General features: G+C 40.0%; 1 protein-coding gene across 5 annotated transcripts in view; it reads left to right on the forward strand.

The window, feature by feature from the left end:
• Positions 1-27,644, forward strand: part of Rbm33 (RNA binding motif protein 33) — a 98,429-nt gene that overhangs the window by 21,588 nt on the left and 49,197 nt on the right. For 3 of the 5 annotated variants that reach the window (XM_021161823.3, XM_021161824.3, XM_085836551.1), the window contains exons 5-9: positions 1,038-1,350; positions 4,421-4,540; positions 14,053-14,224; positions 19,939-20,147; positions 23,579-23,867. In XM_021161823.3, the coding sequence (XP_021017482.1) occupies positions 1,038-1,350; positions 4,421-4,540; positions 14,053-14,224; positions 19,939-20,147; positions 23,579-23,867 (1,103 nt within the window). The remainder of the gene's footprint in view (positions 1-1,037; positions 1,351-4,420; positions 4,541-14,052; positions 14,225-19,938; positions 20,148-23,578; positions 23,868-27,644) is intronic. The other 2 variants (XM_029477709.2, XM_029477708.2) reach the window with 1 other exon arrangement.

Here is a 27,644-nt window from a genome sequence, read left to right on the forward strand (position 1 = left end):
CAAGCCAGTGTTCTTAACAGTTGAACCACATCTCCAGTCCCTACATTTGAACTCTTACTTTGAAATGTTTGCACTTCAGTAGGTAGCGATAACAATTACGTATAATAAGGGTTTTGTGGCCTTAAGACCCTTTGCTCTCTTATGAAGAAATTACTAGTTTGTTGAGTTTAGTTTTTGAGACAAGGATCATATTGTAGTTTAGGCTATTCTGACTCATGTCAATCCTCCTGTGTCAGCATCCTGAGTACTGGCATTATAGATGAGCTACCACACCTGGTGCTGTATCAGTTATTTTTAAAAATATATTTGTGACTAGCATTTATTTGGATGTTGAGATATACTTTTACACAGATACTTAATGTTTTGATTTTCTAAATAGCTTATCATGTTTTTGGGGGGGGGGGCAAATTGTTTTTACCATTCTAACTCTGGTTACTGGAGAAGTGGCTTAGCAGTTAAGAGTATTTAGTGTTCTTTCAGAGGATTCTCTATTTGTTTTCCAGTATCGACATCAGCACCTATAATCACCTGTAATTCCAGTTTCAGGGGATCCTGTGCTCTCTTCTGGCCTGTGGGAAACAAGCATATATGCAGTGCACATACCAAATTACACACACCAAAGATAAATGTGAATGACTCTTACAAACAAGTCTATGCTTTTTCTGAGTATAGAGTAGTATTCTTGTTTTCTGTTAGCAGTTCAACCAGACAGAGTCTGTTTCATTTTATAAAAGTAGATGGAAATGCAAAGTGTTTAGTTTTAGCATTGGATGTTTGTAAGCCAGACCAGCTTCTTCATCTGACTGAATTCATTTTTTAGTCAGTTAACAGAGCTGAGAAGTGGAGATGCCATCTGCATTGTGGGTCAGTGGCCTGGGCTACTTAGAATCTAGTGCAATTGTGTTTTACAGATTGTTAAAGTACACTTACCTAGTGGGGTATTTTGTTAGCTGTGATTAAGTCTCATAACTCACTTAGTTAATGCTGCAGCTTTGAGCCTCCTCTCAGTGTATCTTTTGTTGTGTTTTGTCATCTAGTTCTCAGGGTGTCACCATCAGTCTGAACACCACCTCTGGCATAGTAACATCATTTGAGCTGTCTGACAACACCAATGACCAATCCGGAGAACAGGAATCTGAGTATGAACAAGGAGATGATGAGCTAGCCTACCACAAACCTGAGGAACAAGAACTGTATACTCAAGAGTACCCAGAGGAAGGACAGTATGAAGGCCATGATGCAGAGTTGACAGAAGACCAAATAGAATATGGGGATGAGCCAGAGGAGGAGCAGCTGTACAGTGATGAAGTGCTGGACATCGAAATCAATGAACCTTTAGATGAATTTACAGTGAGTCTTTTCTCTTTTGAATGGCCAAAGATAACATGGCTTCCTGCACATAGGTTTCTAGGCTGATTTAAAATCTATTTACCTCCCATGGGAAGGAGAGAAATTAGACCTTATTATCACTGTCTGCCAGTTTCTTTATCAGAGCTATGACAAAGTTTGTGTTGACAGCTTGTTTGGCCACTGGTAATGCTCCTTTGTCATTCGGGAAAGCTGCAAAGAATTGTGACCTTGAGGATTGTACCCTAAGGAAGAAAACAGCTTTGTGTGGTGGAAGCACACTGTCAATGTTAGAAGTACTTAATGCAGAGCCTTTATCCAGGCTTTAGACAAGATCTGATAAAGTCCTTCTAAGGTGAAAAGATTATTGACCTGCTAAAGACATCTTTAAGGTGTTAATATTCCACAGTGATTGATGTCCTGTCTTCATTCATCCCTTTCATACTGAGAACTGTCTAAACATGAATAAAGAGGTTGAGGTTAGTTTAGAAAATGTCACATATAATTTGTTATCTATCTGTAATCAGCAAGCTAAGGTGGTTCTGGTCTTCGTTTCAGAAAGATCTCTTTAGTAGGTAGCGTTTATTTTTATTAAACACCAGGAAGGAATTGGCTTCTGGTGGCAGGTTAGTTGTTTGTCATAATTATCAGAAGAGGTTTGTGTTTTTAAAAAGCTCCTGATGACATTCATGCTGGAAAGATGTTATTGCTGCATTGTGTAATGCCTAAGGGTTTCATTTCATTGGGGTTCTATGTAGGCAGAGAGGAAAAGAGGTGTGTAGAAGCCTTGTTGGTGGAGTAGCACCCTGGATTGTGGTACCATCATTTAGTGTGTGCTTGCATTTGAGAACATTGGTCAACAGCTAATAAGTCTTGGTCTTTTATGTAACGTAACAGCCTCCTTTACTAGGGGTTGATGATACAGAGTCTGAAAATACTTCGTTCAGTCAAACTGGGCTTTGGTGTCTCAGGAAGTTGAGGCTTGTTCTTCTGAAAGTGTGTGTAGTTGGAGTCATGAAACAGCATCATGGAGCCTGCTGCTGTCTGTGGTCCTGTAAGGATGTATTCTAGTAATCAGTCAGTAGATAGGTAGTGTCTCCTGGTACTGCTTGCTTATGAGAGACACCGTAATTCAAACTGCTTGTTTAACCCAAGGTCTTTTGAAAATGTGGTTTTCTTCTAGTGTTTGACTATTACTATTCATTTGTAATATTAGCTGTTCATTTCTTTGGTCCTCTACTCTTTAAATAGTCAGCACATCTTTACTAATTGTAATTCATATAAATATTGTTGAACCATAAAAAGCATAGAATAGAGGAAGTACTCACGGAGTGGAAAGTGTGGCTAGGGTGAGTTTGCTCACTTACATAGTTCTTGGGGACTTGTAATGAGAGAACTTGTAATCAGTGAGAAAATTTCCCTTACATATATCCTTGTCCAACTTAGGACCACTTAAAGTCCCAGGAATATACAAAATCCATTTAAATAATTTAGCATCTTGTGGTCCAAGATTCAGGTACTGAAAAGAATAAAATATTTAAATTTAAACTGTTATAGAACTCTTACATGAAAATGAATTACTTTTTTTCATATTAAAAAAAAAAACCTCAGAAACTTTTAAAGTTTCACTTAGAAATTTTAAGTATGCTAATATTTCATACCTGAATGTTCTGTGAGCAGTGGCAGTCTGGTGTTGGAGATAAAGCTATTATCTTCTCTCTCCATGGATGCCACAGTGATAGTGTCTGAAGTGACTGACTACTCTGGGTGGGAAGAAATCAGAATTAAGCTGTGGAGTGCTTTGCTCTTGTCCAGCAGCTTCAATCTGTCTTAGACGTCCCTGATGTGCATGTTGCTATTAGACCGGCAAACACACGAATAGATTCTGTCCCCATGTACCCTACAGGTATGTAGTTTATTCAGTGGTTTAATCTGGTTCCTTGTCCTAGTCAGTATTTGTTGACCTGCTCTTCAAAGCCAGAATTAACTCTGAAATGTGACCCTACAAGCATTGGCTTTCTGTGAGAGCCTACCACCAAAACTATGCATTTGTTGCAGAACTGGCTATAGAATCCATAAGGCCACACTTTGTAACTGGAAGGGATACTGCCACATGTGAAGAATGGGAGATCCCAGGGATGTTGAGAGATTGCTTAGCGTTGTTAAGTGAATTTTGCAAGCACCATTGTTGGTGAGTGTGACTGCGTTTTAGCATTTATACTCTGGTAGCAGCAAGAACTATTGCTCAGTAGCCAAGAGAATCGTATTTGTTGGTGACATTAAAGTATATTCACTGTGAAGTTAGTATTGAATGAGATTTCATAAAACATTGTTTTAAAATCATGTTCAAATTTCCCATTTGTGTAAAGAGTAGCAGAATGATACATTGTGGATTTGGCTGAAATGTTGCTTTGATGGGATGCTAACAGTTTTTGTGCAAAGTGGAATGCACTCTCAGAATCATCTTGAGAAGCAGGAGGGTCATTTCTCCCCACCTCATTACTTGTAGGCAATGCCAGTATCAGTCTGCTTTCTTTGTCAGTGTGGTGTTCTCTGGTCACCTTGTCTTCTACCTTGCCTGAACTCAGAAGGAACAAGCTTGCCTACTGATAAGCCCTTTCCATTTCATCCAAAACCTCACCCAAGAGAAAGAAAGGCTTGATGAAGAATCCACTTGTAGTGTGATTTGTGAAAAACACTTTGTCAAACCGCCCCACTCCTGCTTTTGCTGTTGGCCTCAGGTTGGCAAGGGGCATAGAGACCAGCTCCTGCTCTGGCCAACTCTTCAGTGAGCACACAAGCCTGGGTCTTGTAAGGCTTTTTTCCTTTGGGCAGATGTGAGAGCTGCTCATCCGGGGCTCTGAAGCTGAGCAGTTGTTGCTCTCATCGCTGCAGCAGCATGTATGTTTGGTTTGCATGACTGTGCAGAGGAAGCTCTTTTGCTATGTGCTCTGTCAGGGCATCCCCACAGTAGAATGTGTTAAAATAACTCTGCATGAATCGTAAGTGAAAAGTGGTTGAAACAACCAAAAGCTTTGTGAGAAAAATGTTTCTTCTCTTTAATGGCCGTTAGGATGAAGAATATTTGCAGGCTTATGGTGGGCAACAAGGGCTGCAAGTGCGGGAAGACTGTGAGGCTGAAGATGACTTAGATGAGATTACTGATTCCCAGGTTGCTTCTGAGACCCACGAGGTACTTGTTCAACTTCTACAGTTTCCTGAGTTTCTTTTCTTCCAGAATCAAAATGAGAACCTTTTTTTTTTTAAAGTATTAGTGTAAAGTCTATGCGTCTCCGAACTGTGTGCCTTGTAGTAGAAGCCCAAGCCTGGGCCTAGAGAAGTGAGTTCTGGTGCCTGTGAGAAGTGTGTGCTCTTGAGTGGAAGTGCTTGTTTGTTTCTTTTTATTATTGCATATGTATGGTGTGTGTGTGTGTGTGTGTGTGTTTTTGCTTGCTTGCCTGTGAGTATCTGTGCATGGTACACACATGAGGCAGCTTGTTTTGAGGGGTCAATCTCAGTTCATCAGGCTGACACAGGGCTGATTTTTAAAAGTGTTAATGTCACTGCTTTGAAATTAGTGCTATAATTATTTTAATTAGTTAATATTAGCTAATTTGCACCATTATTCAAGAAACAATGCAAAGTTACCTGCCTTAGGTTCTGTCTTAAGCACTGAAACATTCTGTCTCCAGAATGCAGTTTAACATAGGAAGGAAGGTACTGAAAATTATTGTTGGGCATAGCAGAAAGTGATAGCTCCCAGGAGAGAGGCTCAGACTTGTTCTGAAGGGTCCTGAGTACTGAAAGGTCCTCCTGGGGAGGGCCCATGTCTAAGGCTGTGTAGAAGAATGACCTTTGAAGTACTCTTGAAAGAAGAGTGGTTTCTAGTAATCATGAGCTCCTGTCTCACTGAGAATTGGTAGCTACTGTGGCTAGGTCTGTAACAGGTCATAAAGTCTTCTTATCCCTGGGTAAATTGTTAAAGCTTAACATTTTTTCTTCCTCTAATACTTTCCTTAATGTTCTCTTCTGCTTGCTAGAGAATATATCCACCAAAGCCACCTAGCACTCTGTAAGGGTAGGTAAAACAGAAGCCTTTCCCTAAACTGAATTTGAGTTTACTTTTTATACTTTGTGTCTCTTTGAAATACAGTAAAAACATAGAGAAAAAAATAAGACTAGGGTAAGAGACTCTTCATCCCAGTTGTACAGTTGTAGAAGAATGTATCTAATCCAGGGAACCATGGCAAAGTTGAAGAAGACTCAGAACAGGCAGTCTGGTTTCCTAAAATGTTCAGTATCATTCCACTTAGCACATTGATGACCCATCTTAGGCCTGCAAAGACACTTGAGAAAGAAATCAAGAAGACCTGAAAGCAGGGAGCAGAGCAGTTATAAGGCTGCCAAGGAGGTGGTCAAAGGTTGGCATGGAAACAATTTTGTGCATATATCATATGTCCTCACAGGATAAGTAAATGAGCTATAAGCTCATGAAAATATATTCAATAAGGTAAGAATTAAAACCTATTTTAATACTGGCAAAATCAAGACTGCTGGAAGATGTAGGAGTGGAACCCAAGCCTTTCTTTTGCTGTTGAGCATGGGAAGACATGTCTGATAATTGAGAAAAGCTAGGTGATATACTCTCCCCTCAGCTCCTCCCTTGCTTGTTTGTAAATCTAAACACAACCAAAGTTTGGATGAAGAGAAATTATCCTTAACGATTGTTTTTAGACTGTGGGATTAGTTAGTTGTGACCAGTTTTCTTTTAGCCCAGGCATTGGGGTGTTGTAGACAAGTGGATCCTGATGTTCACTGGCCAGATAGCCTAGCAGAAATAGTAATTTTTGGGTTAGTTTAAAGGAGTAAATAAGAGACTGATAGAAGACACACAGTGACCTCCTGGATGCACCCCCCCATCACCCCTCTCACACTCACTATAATAGTTTACATTCAGTGAATTAGCCATTTACATCTCAAATGATTCAGTTTTTATGCATGCATATATCCAGCTTACCATTTTGCCAGCATCTGTGGGATGCAAGCTCTACAGCTCTACACAGCTACCTGCCTGATGTCTTTTCAGAGACCTCCAGTTAGGTGAAGCTGGCATTTTTGGCTTTACCACAAGAAATAATTTTAGAGTGAGTTAGTATGGAGCATATTTAGAGTTCATGAAGACAAAGAGAGATTGCACAGGGTTAAAGGGAAGACTCCTAGAGAAAAGATAGAAACCCTGCCTCCCAGTATGAGGCACACTGTATGACATGTCTTTTTACACTTATATTAGCAAATTCTTAAGAGTGCTGAAGAATTTAAATGAGATTATACTGTGCTTCCTGAAGTGCTTTGATAGGATTTTAACTGATGAGGTCATAGGAGGAGTTGCTGATGGGGTTAGAATGTTTTCATGTAAACTAAAGTTAATAAAATATTCTCATAAAATATCTGGAAAAAGGAGTAAAGCCAAACTCAGGGCCTTAAAAGTGATTCATTGTTATTCTAACAATAGTTTTTAAAAAATATTTGCATAAAAGGAATATTGTGTTCTTTCTGTTGGAAGCTCTCACAATGAATCTTGGTAATTGTGTTAGAATCTGTGGTTTTCCACTGGCAAGAGATCTCACCCAAACACCAGAGAGGGGTTCTTTTTCTGTTTCATAACTTTCTGTCCCATAATTTCCCATCTTTCTACCTTACCTTATTTTCATTGATGAGGGACAATCCCATTACCCTTCAGGAAAGCACAACTTTTAAAAAAATATATTTATTTTATGAATATCAAGAAGAGTCTCTTACACTAGTTTTATTTTTTTCTTCTTTAATTTATTTCAAAGACTGAGAGTAAGGTGCAAAAAGAAAAGTATAATTCAGCTTAAGGGAAAGGCTCCTGTTTTACACCCAGCAATCAGAGAAAAGATTGGAATAGTCTCTTAAAACCCTGATATTAGGTAGGGTTCCTTCTGCGCCTGGAGCTGATCCTGTGCCACAGGGCTCCATACCCAAATACCGCCAGGAGAGAGCTGGTCTCCCGGGAGCCCTGATTTGTGAGCACAGGTAAACCTACCACTTCTGTTCAAGTTCCTGGCCTAAGAGGGACCCTCCCAGAGCCATCAGGACACAGGAACTAAGGAACAGCTGGGGACAGGATACTTCTGGTTTCTGTCTACACCCTGGAGCTGACCCTATACCACAGCTCTCCATACCCAAATTCCTCCCAGAGAGAACTGATCTTCCAGGAGTACTGACACACAGGCTTGCAGGAGGGACAAGCCACAGTCAGAGACAGCAAGACCAGCTAACACCAGAGATAACCAGATGGTGAGAGGCAAAGGCAAGAACATAAGTAACAGAAACCAAGGCTACTTGGCATCATTAGAATGCAGTTGTCACACCACAATGAGACCTGAATACACCAACACACCAGAAAAGCAAGACTCATTTAAAATCACATCTCATGATGATGATAGAGGACTATAAGAAGGACATAAAAACTCTTATCTTAAAGAAATACAGGAGAGCACAGGTAAGCAGGTAGAAGCCCTTAAAGAGGAAACACAAAAATCTCTAAAAGAATTACAGGAAAAGACAACCAAACAGGTGAAGGAATTGAATAAAACCATCCAGGATCTAAAAATGGAAATAGAAACAATAAATCAGAAAGGGAGAAAACCCTGGATATAGAAACCCTAGGAAAGAGATCAGGAGTCATAGATGCAAGCATCACCAACAGAATACAGGAGATAGAAGAGAGAATCTCAGGTGCAGAAGATACCATAGAAAACATTGACACAATAGTCAAAGAAAATGCAAAATGCAAAAAGCTCTTAACCCAAAACATCCAGGAAATCCATGACACAATTATAAGACCAAACCTAAGGATAATAGGTATAGAAGAGAATGAAGATTCCCAACTTAAAGGACCAGTAAATATCTTCAACAAAATTATAGAAGCAAACTTCCCTAACCTAAAGAAAGAGGTGCCCATAAACATACAAGAAGCTACAGAACTCCAAATAGACTGGACCAGAAAATAAATTTCTCCCATCACATAATAGTCAAAACACCAAATACATAATATTAAAAGCAGTAAGGGAGAAAGGCCAAATAACATATAAAGGCAGACCTATCAGAATTACACCCGACTTCTCACCAGAGACTATGAAAACTAGAACATCCTGGGCAGATGTCATATAGACCCGAAGAGAAGAAAAATGCCAGCCCAGACTACTATACCCAGCAAAATTCAATTATCATAGATGGAAAAACCAAGATATTACATAACAAAACCAAATTTATACAATATCTTTCCACAAATCCAGCCCTACAAAGGATAATAAATGGAAAATGCCAACACAAGGAGGGAAACTACATCATAGAAAAAGCAAGAACGTAATCATTTTTCAGGAAACCCAAAAGAAGATAAAACATAAATAATAGGAAGCAACAATCACTTTTCCTTAATATCTCTTAACATCAATGGACTCAGTTCTCCAATAAAAAGACATCGATTAACAGACTGGATACATAAACAGGACCCTGCATTTTGCTGCATACAGGAAATGTACCTCAGTGTCAAAGACAAACACTGCCTCAGAGTAAAGGCTGGAAAACAACTTTCCAAGCAAATGGTCCCAGGAAACAAGCATGAGTACCCATTATAATATCTAATAAAATGGACTTTCAACCAAAAGTTATCAAAAAGGATAAGGAAGGACACTACACACTCATCAAAGGAAAAATGTACTAGGAAGAACTCTCAGTTCTGAACATCTATGCTCCAAACGCAAGGGCACTCACATTCATAAAAGAAACTTTACTAAAGCTCAAAGCACACATTTCATCTCACACAATAATAGTGGGAGATTTCAATATCCCACTCTCATCAATGAACAGATTAGCACACCTGAAAGCTCTAGAATAAAAAGAAGCAAATATACCCGAGAGGAGTAGAGGTCAGGAAATAATCAAATGCAGGGCTGAAATCAACCAGGTAGAACCAAGAAGAACTATATAAATACTCAACAAAACCAGGAGCTGGTTCTTTGAGAAAATCAACAAGATAGATGAACCCTTAGCCAGAATAACCAGCGGGCACAGAGACAGTGTCCTGATTAACAAAATCAGAAATGAAAAGGAAGAAATAACAACAGAAACTGAGGAAATTTAAAAAAAATCATCAGATCCTACTACAGAAGCCTATACTCAACAAACCTGGAAAATCTGGATGAAATGGATCTAGACAGATACCAAATACCAAAGTTAAATCAGGATCAGATAACCATCTAAACAGTCCCATAACCACTAAAGAAATAGAAGCAGTCATTAAAAGTCTCCCAACCAAAAAAAGCCCAGGACCAGATGGGTTTAATGTAGAGTTCTATCAGACCTTCAAAGAAGACCTAATACCAATACTCTTCAAACTATTCCATAAAATAGAAACAGAGGGAACACTACCCAATTTGTTCTATGAAGCTACAGTTACGCTAATAACAAACATCACAAAGACCCAACAAAGAAAGAACTTCAGACCAATTCCTCTTATGAATATCGATGCAAAAATAGTCAATAAAATTTTATTTTAGTCAAAAAATAAATAAAAAAAAATCTTTAAAAATAGCAACAAAAATATGTTAGCCACATTCTTTACAATAAACCTAATTCTAGAGCAGCAGTTCTCAGCCTGTGGGTTGTAACACCTTTGGCAAAATTCCATCTCTAGATTTGACATTAAAATTCATAATAGTAGTAAAATTACAGTTGTAAAGTAGCAATGAAAATTTTATGGTTGGGCGAATCACCTTTAACTGCATTAAATGTTCTTAAAATTAGGAAGATTGAGACCTACTGCTCTTCAGACATGTGAAGTATTTATTTAAAATTTTTTACTTTATTATTTTTAAGATTGTGCATGTGTATGTGTGCACATGCACATGTATATGTCTGTGTGTGAGTATGAGCATATGAGCACAGTATCATGAATGCCAGAGGAGTCAGATTCCATGGAGCTCAAATTACAGGTGGTTGTGAGCTCTACAATTACTGGGAACCAAACTCTCTGCAAAAACAGTGCATGCTTTTGACCCCTGAGCCTTCTCTCTAGCCTCATATGCAATAATTCTATAAATGAAATGATTAAATTGTCAATTTAAATGATTCAAACAAACAAACAAACAAACACCTTTGATATTAACACCCAGTGCAAATAAACAGCATTTCCTTCCTCCTTTCCCTTCCCCTCCTCCTCAAGTCCAGGCTTTGCAGAGGTTAACACTACTGTTTCTTCTACCTTATGTTTCTTTTACCTTACTAAACTAGAAGTCCAACTGCTCCCTGACTTGTTTGCTGTGCTGTGAACCTAGAATCTCAGGCATGTTGAACAGGGGCTATACCACTGAGCTACACCCATATAACCATATAGGTATTGGTAGAAAAATTGAGGTAGATAGCATGTGTTGGGTTTTTTGTTTGTTTGTTTGGGTGATTAAAATTTTTTTTTCCAAAGTGATTGTGTCATTTTACACCCTTCCTCTGCTTGAGAATCCTCACTGTTCCTCACCATTTGGTATCAGTTTCTTTCTTCAGCCCTTCAATGACTGCATCATTGTGGGTTTTGTTTGCTTCTCTGATGGCTAATGATAACTGATCACTGTACATACAATCTTTTGGACTTTATGTCTGTCGTTCATGGGTTTGGGTTTAGTCACTTCTGTTTATATAAGCAACAGAATTTATAAGTTCTTCATTGAGATTATTGTCTATATATTTGCATTCCACATAGACAGTGTATTTGTCTATGTATAGTTTATATTGCATAATTTTAGTGTCTATAATCTAGAGAAGTTGCTAGATAAGTGTCTGTATATTCTAGATTTCAAATCCATTGGCAGAAACGTGACTTGTGAATTTTTTTGAATCTCTGATTACACCATTATTTTCTAAAGTTTGTTTGTTGTTTTGTTTTACATGAGATCAGTCATGTTCAGGTGGTATGTGTATAAACAAATTTAGGTTTAAATTTTTTTTTTAATGTATATGGGAGCTTTGCTTGCATACATGCTGCCTTGCCATGTGTACAGTGCCTTTGAGTTTCAGAAGAGGCTCATCAGACCCCCCTGAATCCTCTGTTGAGCTATCCAGCCCTCACATTTAATTTTTGTAAGTAGAAAACAAGTTGGATGATGTCCAAGTAATTTTGTGATCTACCAAAATGTTGACAATGCCATGATTATAAAATTAACTCCCGCTTTTCTTCTGGAAGCTTTGTATTATTAGCAAGTGTTAGATTAGCCTTAGAGGCTCCCTTATCTAATAGTGTTTGAGGTGTGAGAGGTAATCATGGTGTTGAAGAAAAAATGTTTTTCCAACTATTTCACTGTTTGCTGTGTAAGTTTTCCCATCAAATTACTATAGTTTTTGTGTTGTTGGCTGATTTATTTACTGGCAGGCTCTTCTGCACCAATTTGTTTTTATAAAGTCTGTATGCCAGCACCCCAGCAGGTGCAGTAATAGAACATGAAACCAGGTCGTATAAATCCACCAAGTTAATTCTTTTCTTAGGTTCTTTCCTGTCATGGATTTATTAGTATCTACTAGAAGTCTGGCTAGGGGTTTAATGCAGATGGCCATGTATCTCTAGATTAAAAATGGATATGTTTATTATTTTAAGATTGAAATTTTTAAAGGTTTTATTTTTATATTCTTTGGTATATGAGAGAGAGAGAGAGAGAGAGAGTGTGTGTGTGTGTGTGTGTGTGTGTGTGTGTGTGTGTATTTGGTTATGTACACGAGTGCAGGTGTTTGTGAATACCAGTAGAGTGTATTGGACCTGCTAGTGCTGGAGTTACTGGTGGTTGTAAATTACCTTATGTGGGTGCTGAAAATTTAGTTTGGATCCTTTGTGTGAATAGTATATAGTCTTAACCACTTAGCCATCTCTCCAGCCCTCCCTTCCCCTAGTTAACATGTTAATAAATTATCTGTTAATGTAAACATTTTAATTTTTTTCTCTGTAATCAGAATCCTTGTTATTTATTTTGCCTTACTGACTTCCAGTGCAGGTGCTATGTACTGCAGAAAACTTGCTTCAAAGCTGATTTCCTTGCTGTATTTTTAGTGCTGGGAAGAAGACACCTTATTGCTCATCAGATTTGCTCTCAGATTGAAGATAATTCTTTTTGGTTCTAGTTTGCTCGTGGTGATTTTCTAATGGACACCAAACTTTAGTAATCTTTTGCATCTGTTGAAGTAATAATATAATTATTATAACTGCTGCACTAAGGTTTTTGCTTTGGTAGACATGATTTCTTTTCTGTGGTCATATTACTAACATGGTCTATGGATCCAAGAATTGGCTTCCCTGGGAGCTTGTTAGGAATGTGGACTCTCAGGCCCCACCCTGGACCTCCCAGGACAGAATCTACTTCTAAAAAGGATTTCCAGTCATTGGTATATATGTAGTGATATACATTGGTGTATATCATTGGTGTAACACAGAGTAGTCCTGCCGGAGCATGTGGAGGCACAGCAGGGACTTTTTGGCAATGCTGTGTTGAGGCCTCATCATCGATACTACTCATTCTGATTGTCTATATGTACTCAATGATTCAGAAGTGGTAGTATTACCCTAGCAAGAATGTGAAATTCTGGTGCTGCAGAGTTCTTCAGTATGCTGAACCTCAGAGCACTGAAAAGCCATAGGCATTAGGCTGAAAGTAAAGTCAGTCTCCATGCTCAGCATTTGGATTCCTGGATCTGTTTTCCCTTTTATACTACTTGTTATAGAGTCTGACTTGTTAGCTTTTTGCATTGAGAATATTTAGGAAAGGAAATCAACAATAATTTTCCATGGGTTTAGTTTCTTAAGAATATGTCTTTGTTTCTTTGAAGAGTAAAGATAACGTTCATGATAATGAAGAGGCAAGCTGCAGTTTTTTATTACAGTGGTAGAAAATGTTTAAATGAACCTTATGTTTAGTACGTATCTGTCTTCATCTGCCAGTGGGCTACTGAGACTAACCTAAGAGGGAGATGATAGGGCCATAGGAGCTCAAAAAGAAAAACTATATGTAAAAACTGCTTTAGTTTCGGTTAGCACTAGAGGAAAGTCTTGTAAGAGACTCTGCTAAAATAAAACCTGGTTTTAGTGTGAAGAAATGGGTTTTTGTCTTTTACTGGTCTCAGCACTAAGTCTGTGCTGAGTTAATACTAGACAGGAAAAGTGAAGTAAGTAGGGAAGGGGCAGGGGTAGTGACCACAAAACCCCAAACTGACTTAGGGACTGCTCTCCTGACAGAAGATCAAAATATGTGGTTGGGGTCTGTGAACTGTTCAGCTTACATGGCTGAAATAGCCATTACAGCTTCCGGGTGAGTCCTGCGCTATTAACTAGTGTTTTCTCAGTGGTGAGTTTACAGATGTTAGCTTACCTCATGGTCATAGACAACTTAAGTTATGAGGAACTTTGCTGTGGTCTGAATTAGCTGTAAGGCAGCAGGGATGTTTAACAGATATCTGTTCTCAAGCAAGTGTAAGTAGCAGTAGTGGGAGGTCCTCATGTATTAACTATAGGCAGGAGTTTGCAGGTTTTTCCCTACTGGAGTTGGCTTCAGGTTTCACATAGCCTTTTACCAGGAACTTTGAAATGTACTTATATTTTACGTGACTGTGTACTCATTCTCTCTCTTTGCTTCTGTCTGCCTGTAGGGAGGAATGGAAACCCTGGAACTCCAGAAAGACATAAAAGAAGAATCAGATGAAGAAGATGATGATGATGAGGAATCTGGACGGTTACGTTTTAAAACTGAAAGGAAAGAAGGAACAATTATTAGGCTTTCAGATGTAACTAGAGAGAGAAGGAACATTCCAGAAACTTTGGGTAATTTTTGTTTTTGGCCTGTGGGTAAATTAATTAACCCCCCCCCCTTTGGCCTGTTTCCTTGATCTTTATTTCCACTTCAGATCTCTCCATATCTTTTTATGATTTATTATTGGTAGGGTGCATGGTATAAGTGAGGCTGGTGCCCAGTTGTGCTATGCTCAACATTTTGCCAAACAACCACTTCTGGGTTATAAGTGTTTGATTGAAATATTTAAAAGTATTTATTTATTTAGTCGTTTTCTTTGAGAGTATATGACCTAATGCTACTCACCTTTGTGTCCTGTGTTCTTGACTGTACTAAGGTGGTAGCAGGGTCATGCTTGGCTCTTCTCTGCTGGACTGTGTCCCTCAGGTAGCCAGGGCTAAATTCTGGCCATATTGATTTTATTTTGTACTTGTAATGTCCTTATGGCCATTCTTTTGGGTTTTCTCTGCTTGTTGTTTCTGGGTATTCAGTGACTAGTTAACAGAGATCATTAACTAAATGTCAGGTACCTACCGCTGAAGACCTTTCTCAGACTGTTGCTGACTGAGAGCATTAGCCCCACCCCTCTGTATACTCTGTGTCCTTTCCCACTGATCATTGGGTGCATACTGGAGTGTCATAGTCACCCCAGAGCCTGGGAGTATTACTTAGTAGTAGAAGAAGTATCTGACTAGAGTGACCTGGGGCTTTGAAAGCAGTATTGGAGCCACTACCAGCCCTTTTGAGCCTTTAGTCCCATGCATTGCCCAGGAAGATTGTATTTTCAGTGTGTTCCAGGTTCTGCTTGGACTTTAGAAGAACAGAGACCAACAGAGGGTGGCTTTCTCAAGAGGAAAGCAAAGCTCATGGGGGTCTACTTGCCTTTCTATTTTGGTCTAGATAAAAATAAAGGTCAAAGCCTCATTGCCTTGATGGTCTGTCAGTCCCCCTCCCCCACCCCCTCCTCAACTCTCTCATCTCTCTTTCTCTCTGTGAATGTGTGTTTTTTATTAAATCATTTTTTAAAAATTTTATATACATTGGTGTTCTGCCTGCTTGTATGTCTGTGAGGGTGTCAGATCCCCTGGAACTGGAATTACAGATAGTTATGAGCTGCCATGAGGGTGCAAGGAATTGAACCCAGCTCCTCTGGAAGAACAGCTAGTGCTCCTTACTGCTGAGCCACCCTTTATTGTTTTGAAACACCATTGTTTGTATTAGTTATTGTTCTATTGCTATGACAAAATGCCATGATCAAAAGGAACTTAAAAAAAGTATTATCGGGGTTATAGTTTCAGAGGCTTTGAGTTCATTGTGGCACAGCGAAGGTATGGTAGCATGAATTGTTACTTGATCCACAATTAGGGGCCAGAGAGAACAACACAGACACTGGGAATGGTGTGAGTAGTCAGAAAACTCAAATCCTGCCCCTAGTGACATATCTTTTCCAACAAGGCCACACCTACTAATCCTTCCCAAATAGTTCTACAAACTGGGACAAACATTCAAATATATGAACCTATGTACCTTGTCATTCAAGGCTTGGAGCTTGGCACCCTGGCTAGGAACAGTGAGGGAATGAAGAAAAGACAGACAAACATAGTGAAACTGGGAGCTTAGCTAGTCTTGATAGGAGGTCTGTATAAGAGAGAAGTCTCAGGTTACAAACATCTGGGAGGAGGAAGCTGCTGCTAGTCTTTGCCCACACTGACCAGTTGTCTATAAGTGGACTCCCGACTCCAAAGAAAGCATTGCCATTCCTCTTGAGCCTGGTACATTTGGGTGTAATGATTCATGCCAATTTCCCCTGGATCAGTTGGCCTTGGAGTCCTCAAAATGATGGTGTACATTACAAAATGCACATTTCCTCAGGTCTTCACTTACTTGGGGTTTCCCCACTCGCTAACCTATAAGGGCCATTCTCATTCAAACCACAATATGCTTGCTTTTACTACTAAAGAGGAGCAAGCAGCATGTATCTTTCAGGGGCACATACAAATTCTCCAGGTGGACACTAAGCTACCTTCAACCACTAACTCATCACAGTTATTAATATTCATTGTATCTCTCTCTGAGGATGTGAGCATGGCTGTTCTGGATTGTTCTACTTGCCTGTATTCATATTTTATTTTGCCTTATTTTACTTGCCTGTATTCATATTTTAGTTTGGTCACTCCTTATTATTATTATTTTTGGACTTTTTTTTGACTCTTCAGAGTCATTTACACTTTCATTTTTTTTTTTTATGACAGCTGTCAAATCTGCTTTCTTTTCAAGGTACCTACCTGATAGCTATAACCAGCCTTCTCCAGAGACAAAAGGCTAGGAGGATTGTTTTGTTATAGACAAGTCATATCCCTGGAACTGGAATCTTTAGGAGCAGTTCTGTAAGGGAAATAATTTGATAATGTATTTTTCCTCTAAAAAGGACTAAGTGCATTTTTGTAGAATGTGGTATGTGGTAATTTCACTAGGTAATTGAACAAAAGAAAAATGTTAAAAATTCTTTTTTCTTTAGAGTTCTAATTTAAGGAAGCATCGTGTTTTGAAAATTTACTAGTAATTTCATTCAAAGTTGGGTCATTCTCAATATACAAAGGATGTTACCACTCCTCAGAAGACTGGTTTCCTGAGAGAGGAAGCTTCCTGACAGGGCTTGTACATTCCCAGATGATGGACAGATAGAAAGCTTGGTGAGGAAGATGGTGCCCCAGCCTTTGAGAGCTGGAAGTTTACATGAGTGTTATCTGTAGGCTTGTTTTTGTGTGTCCAGTCCCAAGATGAAGTTTATTGGATTGTAAAGCAGTTTCCCTGCTTTTATACTGAGATGAAAGCGTGTTTCTTCTAGAGTCCCTGTGTTCTCTAGTGATGCATAGCTTTTGAACATTTGATTTTTTTTTTGTCATTTTGTCTACAAATAAAAACTTATAATAAATTAGATTTATTTTGTATGTTTTGAGTGTTTGCCTGAAATAAATGTGTGTTTATCATGTGTGGAGCTCAGAAAGGGGGCCTAGATCCTCTGAAACTGGAATTAGGGGTGTTTATGAATGACTGTGTAGGTGCTGGGCATTGAGCTTGGGTCTTCTGGAAGAGCAACCAGTGCGGACTTCTGAGCCAACTCTCCCGCCCACAAATAACACCGTCCTCCTTTAGTGACAGATAACTGGTTAATCCTCAGAGCCCTTGGCTGCTTGAGAATCAGATGTGGCTGTGATACTTCTCATTTCTGACTCTGCCAGCTTGTGTGGGAAGCGAGCTTTTGGAGATTTAGAATGGAGTTTGATCACTTTGAGACACATGTCTCAAGTGTGAAGAGCGCTATATCACACACATGACCCTCCATGTTAAAGAGCAAAATCTTGTTTAGGATAAATAAAAAATTGGGATATTTACTTCAGGCTGAGATAAAAGTAGGATTTGGGGCTAAGGTATTCATATTTACTTGGTTAGCCCTTTTCACAGTCAGATTTTTTTCTGCAAGTTAAATTTTACAGAAATCTATTTAAGTCATGCTTTTCTCCATCTTCCCAAGGATGACATCCAGCTGTGAATTTAGAACATAAATCATTTGTGCAGAGGAAGCCACAGGCATAGGTGGTAATTCTCTGGTAGAACCCAGTTGAGCTAGACTGTGTGTAAAAGATTGGTTTATTATATATGAAAATGCCAGGGCATGCTCTACACAATGCTACTTTGACAGGTTCTTCTCTAGACTCTGCGCAGAAGTGAAGAGCAGTGGCTTCTCTTGCTCTAGGAAGCATTTTGAAAGCAGCATGGCTGTGAGGGAAAGCCAAGCTTCCTAGTCAGTCACTCTGAATTTTGTGTTCAGCCTTACTGGCACATCATATTAAATTACTTTTTATTGCTTTGTCTTAACTGCTTGGCAACCCTTACATCTTGTCTATTGAACTATTATCCTGGCTACTTTCACTGGCGACCAGAGACCTGTGGGAAGAACCCTTTCATCTAGTAACAGTGGGTGGTTGTTAATGCTAGTAGACACATACTTTTTTATACTATGGTTCTTGTTTTAAAATTTTGGGGGTTCAATTATTTTTTGATGTTTGCCATTTTTATTTTGCCAGACTGTATGCCATAAGTATGTATTCATTTCTAACTGCTTTATAATTATAATTATTTGGATGCAAATATGTTGTTACTAGAAATAGCATAGTATAATTGTAGTTGCTTTATGATATATCTTTTTAGGATTTGGACATAGTTTAGGAAACACTTATGGGAAAATTAACATTTCAGTTGAAGTTACAGATGTAATTTCTATCCTGTCACATTTTGGTGACCTTTTGTGACAGTTTGTCTCAATTGGAGGAGGGCATTTTTTCTTGCTGATTAAAGATGTCACTTGAAACCATTTTATTACTGAGGATAGTAAAATTAATCTTGACAGTCAGAACCACCAGGAAAATAATTGCTGATTCACTGCGTAAAATGTGTGTGTGAAGCAATAATATAGTCAAGATTAAAATAAAAATCTATGCTGGTTAAAAGATTATTATGTTTTCTTTCCAAGGGTTTATATTGACTTGAATGAGAGGGGATTCCGTATCAATATTTCCAAAATGAATCATAACTTAGAGATTTTTAGTCTGATGTTTCAAAGTAGACTCTAGTCATACTTAACTGCCCTCAGTGGAGGAGAAAGGCTTAAGACAGTGTTTAGTAAAATTTTGAGAAAATACACATTTACTAATATAGGATGTTACTACTACTACGTAGTATTGCTAAATCATACTTTTAAAGACACTACTGTAAAATAAAGGGACCCTCTATGGATGAAAGGGCTCCCTTAGACGCTTAGAATAATGTACTGTTGGAAGATTTTTAGGGTCTGTGCTATGTTCATTGCAAAGGGAAACATAGGAACCCAAGTAGACGCATGAAGCTCCTGCAGTGCTCTAAGTAGCCGTTTTTTTGTTTTGTTTTGTTTTTGTGCTTGGCTTTCCTCTTATTTGACAAAGTGTCTGTAGCTGGCTGCATGGACATACAATGCCTTTTTACAGCATGACATATGCTAATGGATGTAAAAGTTTAAAGCAAAATGCAGTTAGTGACTGTTCCATTCAGGAATTATCCTTAATAATTTGACTTCAGAAAGAAGTTAGTAATGGCTTTGATTTATGTCAGAATACTTGAGGGAGGTTTGTTGGTTTTGTTTGTTTGTTTCCACCTGATTCTGTGCCATTGCACATTAGTGGCATCTTTTTGGTTTTTGTTTTTGTTTTTTTTTTTTTTTTTGGTTTTTCGAGACAGGGTTTCTCTGTGTAGCCCTGGCTGTCCTGGCACTCACTTTGTAAACCAGGCTGGCCTACAAAGAAATCCACCTGCCTTTGCCTCCCGAGTGCTGGGATTAACGAGGCTTCTCTGTGTAGCGATGCTGTCCTGGAACTCACTTTGTAGAACAAGCTGACTTCAGATTCATGCATATACACCTGCCTCTGCCTCCTGAGAGCTTGTACTAAAGGCATGCACTACCACGCCTGGCCAGAGACATTCTCTTACTGACCTCATTGGTGCCCAGTGAGGGGTAGTCTCCTCCTCTACTGTAACGGTCTGTGAACATTGGCTATTTTCTTAGATTTACTAAATCTACACTGTGAAAATGAAAGCATTTAAGATTGATAGATGATACTTGTATTAGAGATTGGTACTTGGTTCTTACTGTTCTCTCCACAGACGTGTGTAGTGTGGATTGTACTTAACACCTGTACATCTTTTTACATAGAGCTTTCTGCAGAAGCCAAAGCTGCATTGCTTGAATTTGAAGAAAGAGAGCGACAACATAAGCAGGGACGCTATGGTTCCCGGCGGGGAGGAAGGCGAGGAGGTTCTCTGATGTGCCGTGGAATGGGAGACCAGAGGCGAGACAACAGTGAAAGGGGAAGGATGAAGGAGCACAGGCCTGCCCTGCTTCCTACACAGCCGTCTGTTGTGGTAATTATAATGTTATAATGCAGTACCAGACAGTTTTAGAACAGTGAAGGTGTGCTCCTGTGGTCCACACAGCTCACACTTACTTTTTCTGAAATGACACTGAAGCAATAGAAGAAATGCTGAAGCTTCTGAAGTTTGGTCTGTGCTAAGATTTTATTTGTAGCCTGAGGATTGGGTTATTTCATTATTGGGTAGTTAAAAAATCCATCTCAACACTTCTGTTGAGTAGCTGATGGCCTGTGTGGCTACCACCGAGCCCTGCTTTTCTCCCTTATATCAGTGAGACCTCTTCAAGTATGCTGAAATATGCTGATGTTAACACAGGATTTAGGTCATAGTTGCTTGTTTTATAAACTGTTTTCCTATAGGTTTTCCCTGCTGTAGCAGTTTTCTTAATTATATACCTTGTAAAAATGTTCATAACTTGAAACTGAACTATGCAGTTAAACTTGGATGGATTTCTTCTGGGAGGTCTCAGCAAAGACAGGAGTCATGGTGTTTTGTCCTTTTGCAAGCTAGAGGTAAACTTTCTCCTTTGGAAGACAGTGTTAGGAAGAAACACAATGCAAGATATGCCTCTAGTGTATACCACATACTCCTCTGAGGCTTGCAGCCTATACTTGGCTTCTGTTAACAATGTTTTAGATACCATCCATTGGTGAAGTGATGAAGTAGAAAGGGTGGTTGTTGGCCTTGCATGAGAATCCAGTTTTAATGTACCCCAAGGGAAGAGGGAAAGGTGGGTGATAGCACTTGAAAGTTTGGTTATATCAATACATTGCTCTTTTGTACACAATTGGTTTGTTCTCTGTCAAGGTTAACAAGTTATGCACCAGACTAGTTTTTCATCAGCATGAGTGCCTGTTTACCAGTCAGAAGGAAAATGCAGAGCAGGTGGGAGATAACCTTTAACAGCTAGTCAAAAAGCAAAGGTAACCTGCATCCTAACAGGGATGCTGGTGTGACTGACCACCTGGTGGGTTGCATAGCCACCAAACCCTCTGACCAGCCATGCACTTTGGCTGAAGCCTTGTCTTTCAGCCTATTAGGGCTATCATGTAAGTGAGCTTGCCTGTGATGTCCCTCCCCAAGCCACAGAGATTCTAGATCCTGTTTGCTTACTACTCTTCACGAAGAATGAATCTGTCCTCTTGCCTGTTCACCTCCACATTCTCGGAGGAATGTTCTTGGGTCTTGTTTCTTGATCTGGGTTCTGTTCTTCTTGAAGTCCTAGCCTGCACTTTTAGTGGACACTCATTTTGGGTGTCTTATCTGATGGCTCATACCCCAGGGTCTGAGGTGTCCCATGACTTCCTTTCTCTTTCAGGCTGCTTTGCTTTAGAGCTACTACTATCCCTCTTCCCCTCCTACCCCTCACACTTACATGCTGTTCAAAGGTTGAACATGTGGCTAATAGCTCCATCATGCCATGTTACTATGTCTTTGGTGGGAACATTTGCAATAGTTGTGTTTTTCCTGGTCTCTCTCAGGGTTTGTGCTCTCCTTTCAGGAGAAATCAACTGTGGGGAAGCCCTTCTAAAGCACCCAGCTAGAGTTCCTGGTGGAGTCCAGGCCAGTGCAGAATTTTCTGCTCAGCTGAGGCCCTCCAGGTTAATGAATACTGACAGTAGGAGGGTAACATTATTAAATAAGGGCTCACAGCATCTAGCAGAAACCAGCCAGGGATGTTGAGGTATTTGTAGTTTAGCTTTTTCTTCATTAATGAGCTTCCCATGGCTGAAGTAACAGTTTCTCTTTCACACTGTAGGTATTTTAGATATTTTTATATCATGGGATAAACAATAGTAAGATTTACTATTAAATAGTTTGCTATTCTCAATATTGGCTATTACTCAATGACATGACTTAGCTATTCTCAATGACAGTGATTTTTTTTTTTTATTCTTGGGCAGTGTGTTATTCTCTTCCCTTCTTGTCAGAAAGTAAGGGGGGGGGCATTCCATCCCCAGACAAATATGCTAGTGTCTGAAATGGGGAGGAGAGGAGATCCCCCTTCCCCAGTTTCAGTGCCAGCCTCTCTCGGTAAGCTCAACAGGCAGCCTTTTTCAATTCTATATATTATACACTTGCATGCATAAAAGTAATGAGCAGCGTGCCCTGGATTCTCAGAATAGGAGAGTTCAGGTTTATTGATTTCTGAATCTTTGGAGAAGTCCTTTCTTGAGAAAGCCAGCCAGCCAAAGCCATATACAATTTAACTTTAATCTTATTGTTCCTCTGAAGTCTTCCCTCAGACTGTGGCTATTTGCTTTTGCCATAGCCCGTCACAGGCCTGTGTTCATCTCGTCCATCTCACACTATGAGCAGTCAGTCACTTTCCCAGAAAGGGCATCATTGGGGCTTCCTCACCATGCATGTTGTATCTTTCACTTGGAATGCAGAGATCCTCTATAATTGGGCATCATTCCAGGGAAAAGGACTAATTAGACAGCTGAATTATAAGTGTTTTGACTACTATTTGGCAGTAAAGTTGACTTGATTAGTGATTAAAAGCAAAACTTGTTGAATCAGATTGTCTGACTCAAACTCACTTTCTGGCCCTGTCAGGAATAGGCCTGCTGCTTTCTGGGAAATTAAGAGATGGGGCTGTAGGGGATCGCAGGGCCACTTTAGGTATCTTGGCTACTTTAAATTGTACTTCTAATTTTTTTTGTTTATTGACCCTCTATACGTATTCTATGCCCACCCCCCTTGATTAAACAGGAAGTCCTTTTACCTATTTTTCTCCATTCATAGTCTATTATTCTCTCTGTGTGATGCATCTCTTTTCTCCAATGGAGACTTGGCCCAGATACCGCTTTCTCAAAGTATCTTCTTCTTGGAACAGCTCTATGTAGCTCTATGTAGCTCCTTGTAGCAGCTCTATGACCCCTCCCCCAGTGACTCCTCAGCAGCCCAAGAACATCCACATCAACCCACACTTCAAGGGGACAGTGGTAACCCCTGTTCAAGGTATGTGTTCGTTTCTGGTATGTGTTCATTCACAAAGCCACCCCAGTAGCAGTTAGATTCATGTTCAGGTCTGGGAGGAGTCACAGACACAGTGTAACTTGTTCCCTTTTAAATGGGAAGTTTCTAGTGATTGTTTCTGTCTGCCTTCTATCCCCTCGAGAAGAGGCAGGGCTAACTATGCTTAGAGGCTATGGATATCTTTGCTCATTGTGGGCAATTTATTTCCTGGGCAAAATTTTATTTCTTCAGAATTCATGCTATCATTTCTTCTGTCTTTGCCATGAACTGGCTGAGTTTCGTAAGTCTATTGCATATCCTCTGTGCAAAGTTTGTGTACAAGTTTTTACTGTAAGTCTACTTCTAAGAAGTTAATTGGTGTAAGCTTATAGCACGTCAACATTACTTTTGTATTCTTCTAAATGTTTATTTCTGTAAAATTTTCTCTTGGTGGTTTTCAGGCTCACTCTCCAAGATTAATCCCTCCTCCACAGCCGCAGCCTCCTCCTCCACCACCACCACCACCACCTCAGCAGCAGCCAATCAGAAGTCTGTTCCAGCAACAGCAGCTGCAGCCTCTACTCCCCTTACAGCATCCGCATCACCCCTCCCCACCACAGGGAGTACACATGCCCCCCCAGATTGAGACTCCAAGGATGATGTTGACCCCTCCCCCAGTGACTCCTCAGCAGCCCAAGAACATCCACATCAACCCACACTTCAAGGGGACAGTGGTAACCCCTGTTCAAGGTATGTGTTCGTTTCTGGTATGTGTTCATTCACAAAGCCACCCCAGTAGCAGTTAGATTCATATTCAGGTCTGGGAGGAGTCACAGACACAGTGTAACTTGTAATGTAATTTTGAAGAAGCTCCTTTCTTCACAATGTCTATCTCCTACTTTGTTTCTGAATGGAATATACTGTGCCAGTCTCAATGTGAGGCACAACCTGAAGGTAGTTGTTGAAGTCTCTGAATGCTTATTTCATATGTCTCATGGCAAAGATGTTGGAAGTGACAACTGTTCTTCTTAAGTCATACATGGTGTGCCTCTTTAGTTTGGGTTACCTGGCAGGGAAGACCCAGGCTATCTTTCCTTTATTGCTATAACAGAAGAGGTGCTGGAGCTGGGAGCCGTTATGTGTAGCTTCTCTGAAACACTTGCTTCTCTCTCTATTCCACCTGTTCCAGGCACCTTGGCTTTTGTTAGAGAGCAGAGCAGAGCAGAGCAGACCAGAGTTCTGTTCATGTTCTTGCTCCTTCATGGGCAGAGGCAGACTCTGCACCTCAGCACCCAAGGTCAGTAATAGGCCTTGTGTGGCATGCAGATGATGAGGGAAAGTAGATCAGTGTTGGGAGTCTGAAGTGGAAACTTGAGGGTTCTTTGAAGAGTCAGTTGTGTTGGATGGTGTTGTGCTGGGGCACACGGGTGAAGGAGTGCTTTCCTGAAGTGGACACAGGTGAAAGACTTAGGCAGACTTGTGAAAGAGTCTTTTGCTGAAGCAGACACAGGAGAAAGAATGTTCTGCTAAAGCAAGCACTTGAGAGGACACGTGATGAGAGATTCTTTGCTAACTGAATGCATGTATTCGGTCTGCCTTACATTGCATTTGTCGGTACTACATAGAGAGAAACATGCCAAAAAAACTTCTGGTGATGCGCTGCAGTTTCTTGCTGCTTCTATGAACTTGGGCTGATTGACAGAGTGATGTCAGCTGAGACAGATGCACATGCTAAGGCAAGGTACATGCTGAGGCAAGACCCGTGGAGGACATGTGATGTTTGGAGGGTATAAATAGGACTTGATGGACAGTGATGGAAGCTGAACTTGGCTTGCTGATAGAGCTAAGCTGTACAACAATTGTTGGTCTTGCTTCTTTGCTGATCTTCACTGTACTGAGAGGCACAGGTGAGAACTTTTCCTGGTACCTGGTGTCTCTCTGGCTCTGTCCTGCTGACTTGTGCTGAGGTTGAGGCCTGGCTGTTCTTGCTTGGTTATGCCACCACTGCTGCTGACCTGACTCTACTGGACTGCTGCTGTTTCCGTGAGGTGCTGGGAGTGGGTCCACCTGCCACTGCTGACTGTATTACCTGTTTTCAGACAGCACAGACAGGAGTTGCTCCAAAGAACCATTTCTGAACAGGTCCACTTCCCCTGTATCCTTTCTTTTCCACTACCTCCAGTAGATAGTGGGCTAAAAGGGAGGTTAAAGCATTTAAAAACTATCATTAAAACAGGTGTTACAGGAATGCATACAGTTATGTGGGAGTTCATTGAGTTGGTTAGTTCTAGGACCATTCAGAATGAGAAGGAGTGGCTCATCATTGAAGATGGTCACAAGTCTTGGAGAGGTACACAAGTAAGAGGGGCTGTTGATAGTGAGCACAAGTCTTGGGTTTGAAGTAATTAAGAGAGACAAACACCTTATGGGTAACAAAAGGAGGAAGTGCTGCAGGGCCCCCCTGTGTGGGCCAGAGGAAGGACTTTAGTGTTTAATGGGAGGAGTTGTCTGGGTTACGGTATATCAAGCTGGGGCAAAAAGGAATTTGGGTGCGCACATAGCTGAAACTAGTCATTAGGTAATAGAATGCATTTTTATTGTGCTCCGGTTTATGTATCATTTTAATGCTCTATTACTATTATTATTATTATTATTTGGTAATGACATCTTAACTACTTGATTCTTATACTGTGGAAATGTTGTTAGACCAAACAGCTTGTAGTGATTCTTTTATCTGAGTTAAAAATGGACTACTGTGGAGACAACTGAAAACATCAACAGCATATTTGGCCCAGGAGCCACTAGCTAATGCACATTGTAGTGATGGATCAAGGAAGAGCAAGATCAGAAGTCACAGTGACAACAGAGCAGTTGTTGAATTGGGTACCGTTAGAGCTCATTGCAGCTGCTTAGTAGTCATTTAGCATTTGGGATATATTGGAAAGATGAAAAGTCTTGATAGGTGGGTGTCTCATGAGCTAACTGAAAATCAAGTGTTATTTTGTCTCAGTTCTACTCAATAACAACAAGATATTTCTTGAGTAGTCTATGATACGGTAAAAGGTGATAGCTCGTGAAGACCAGTTCAGTGGACGGACCAGGAAGTGTACCTGGGGAGAAGTATGTGTCTAGCTAATAGATGACTGCAAAAGCCAGGAGTCAGAGCATTGTGCAGCAGAGGCAGTGGGAGGCTGCATGTAATTGCAGTGGATTGGATGAATAGGGAAGGGAGGTGAGCTTAAGAGGTAAAGAGATTTCACTAGTTGAGATAGTAAATGTAGGGTCTCTTGGCCTGTGCTAGTCAAGTTGCTTGCTTATTCTAGGCATTCTCCATCTTTGCCTTCTCAATGCTGGAATTGGAGCTGGATTACATAGCCATGTGACATTTCTTCAGGTTCTAGGGATCTGATCATCTCTCCAGCCCCCAACATAAGTCTCTTTTGTTTCCCCAAATTGAACTTCTCAGTGGTTGTCCTTCACCAGAATCAGTTAATTAGGTATTTCCTTGTAAATTTCATTGGAAAACTGGTGGCTGGTAAGATGCATAGATTTTCTTCAGCCTAACAGAAATAATAGTGTTGGAAGCACAAAATAGTAAAGCTGTAAATAGGCCCTGGAATGTTCTGTAGGCCAAGTGTTATTATTTGCTAAAAGTCACCAGACGGGGCAAGTACTAAATTCAGGTCCTGCATCCAGGAACTTGAATGACTCAATAAATACCAAGTCTGCTTGAAGCTCTTTAATGTCACCATGAGCCCAGGATCTTTGATACTACTTGTTCCTTGCCTTTCATATACCTTATGCTAGAAAGAGGAGAACCTTATTCTTACTGGTTGCATGTGTTTGTTCATTTAGTATTTTGTTAATAAGTTTAAATAGAAGCCCAATTCTTGGGAGACGCTGAGTGCCGAGATATGTTCTATACCTGTAAACTATAGCTCAAACTAACATGTCTCAAAGTCTTTACAGCTTAATGCACATATAGGTCTTTTAAAAATGTACACCTTTAATCCCAGGACTTGGGAGGCAGAGGCAGGTAGATCTCTACATATTTGAGGCCAGCCTATTCTATATAGTTCCTAGACAGCCAGAGCTATATTGTAATACTCTGTTGCCTCAAAGCAAACAAAATAAGATTCATTCATTCTGTCCATACATACATACATCCATCCATCCATCCATTCAGGGTCTTAGTATGTAGCCTTTGTTGGCATGGAGCTAACTATGTAGACTAGGCTAACCTGAAATTCACAGAGATCTGCCTGCTTCTGCTACTTGGGTGCTAGAATTAAAGGCATGTATCTCTATGCCTAGATAGACTTACTATTACTTACGTGAATATTTGTTGGTGTATGTGCATGTGTATGTAGATGTCCAGGGAGGCCAAAAGGTATTGGATCCTTTGAGTTGGAATTACAGGTAGTTATCAGTCCAGCATGGAGTTATGAACTTGAGTCCCTGAAAGAGAGAGTAACCACTGAATTATCTCTACACCACCCCCCCCCCCGAAAATTAATTTACTGAGCA

This window comes from Mus caroli, unplaced genomic scaffold, assembly GCF_978045245.1.
Source record: "Mus caroli unplaced genomic scaffold, Mus_caroli_1 scaffold_4, whole genome shotgun sequence".
In the NCBI taxonomy this organism is placed as follows: Eukaryota; Metazoa; Chordata; class Mammalia; order Rodentia; family Muridae; genus Mus; species Mus caroli.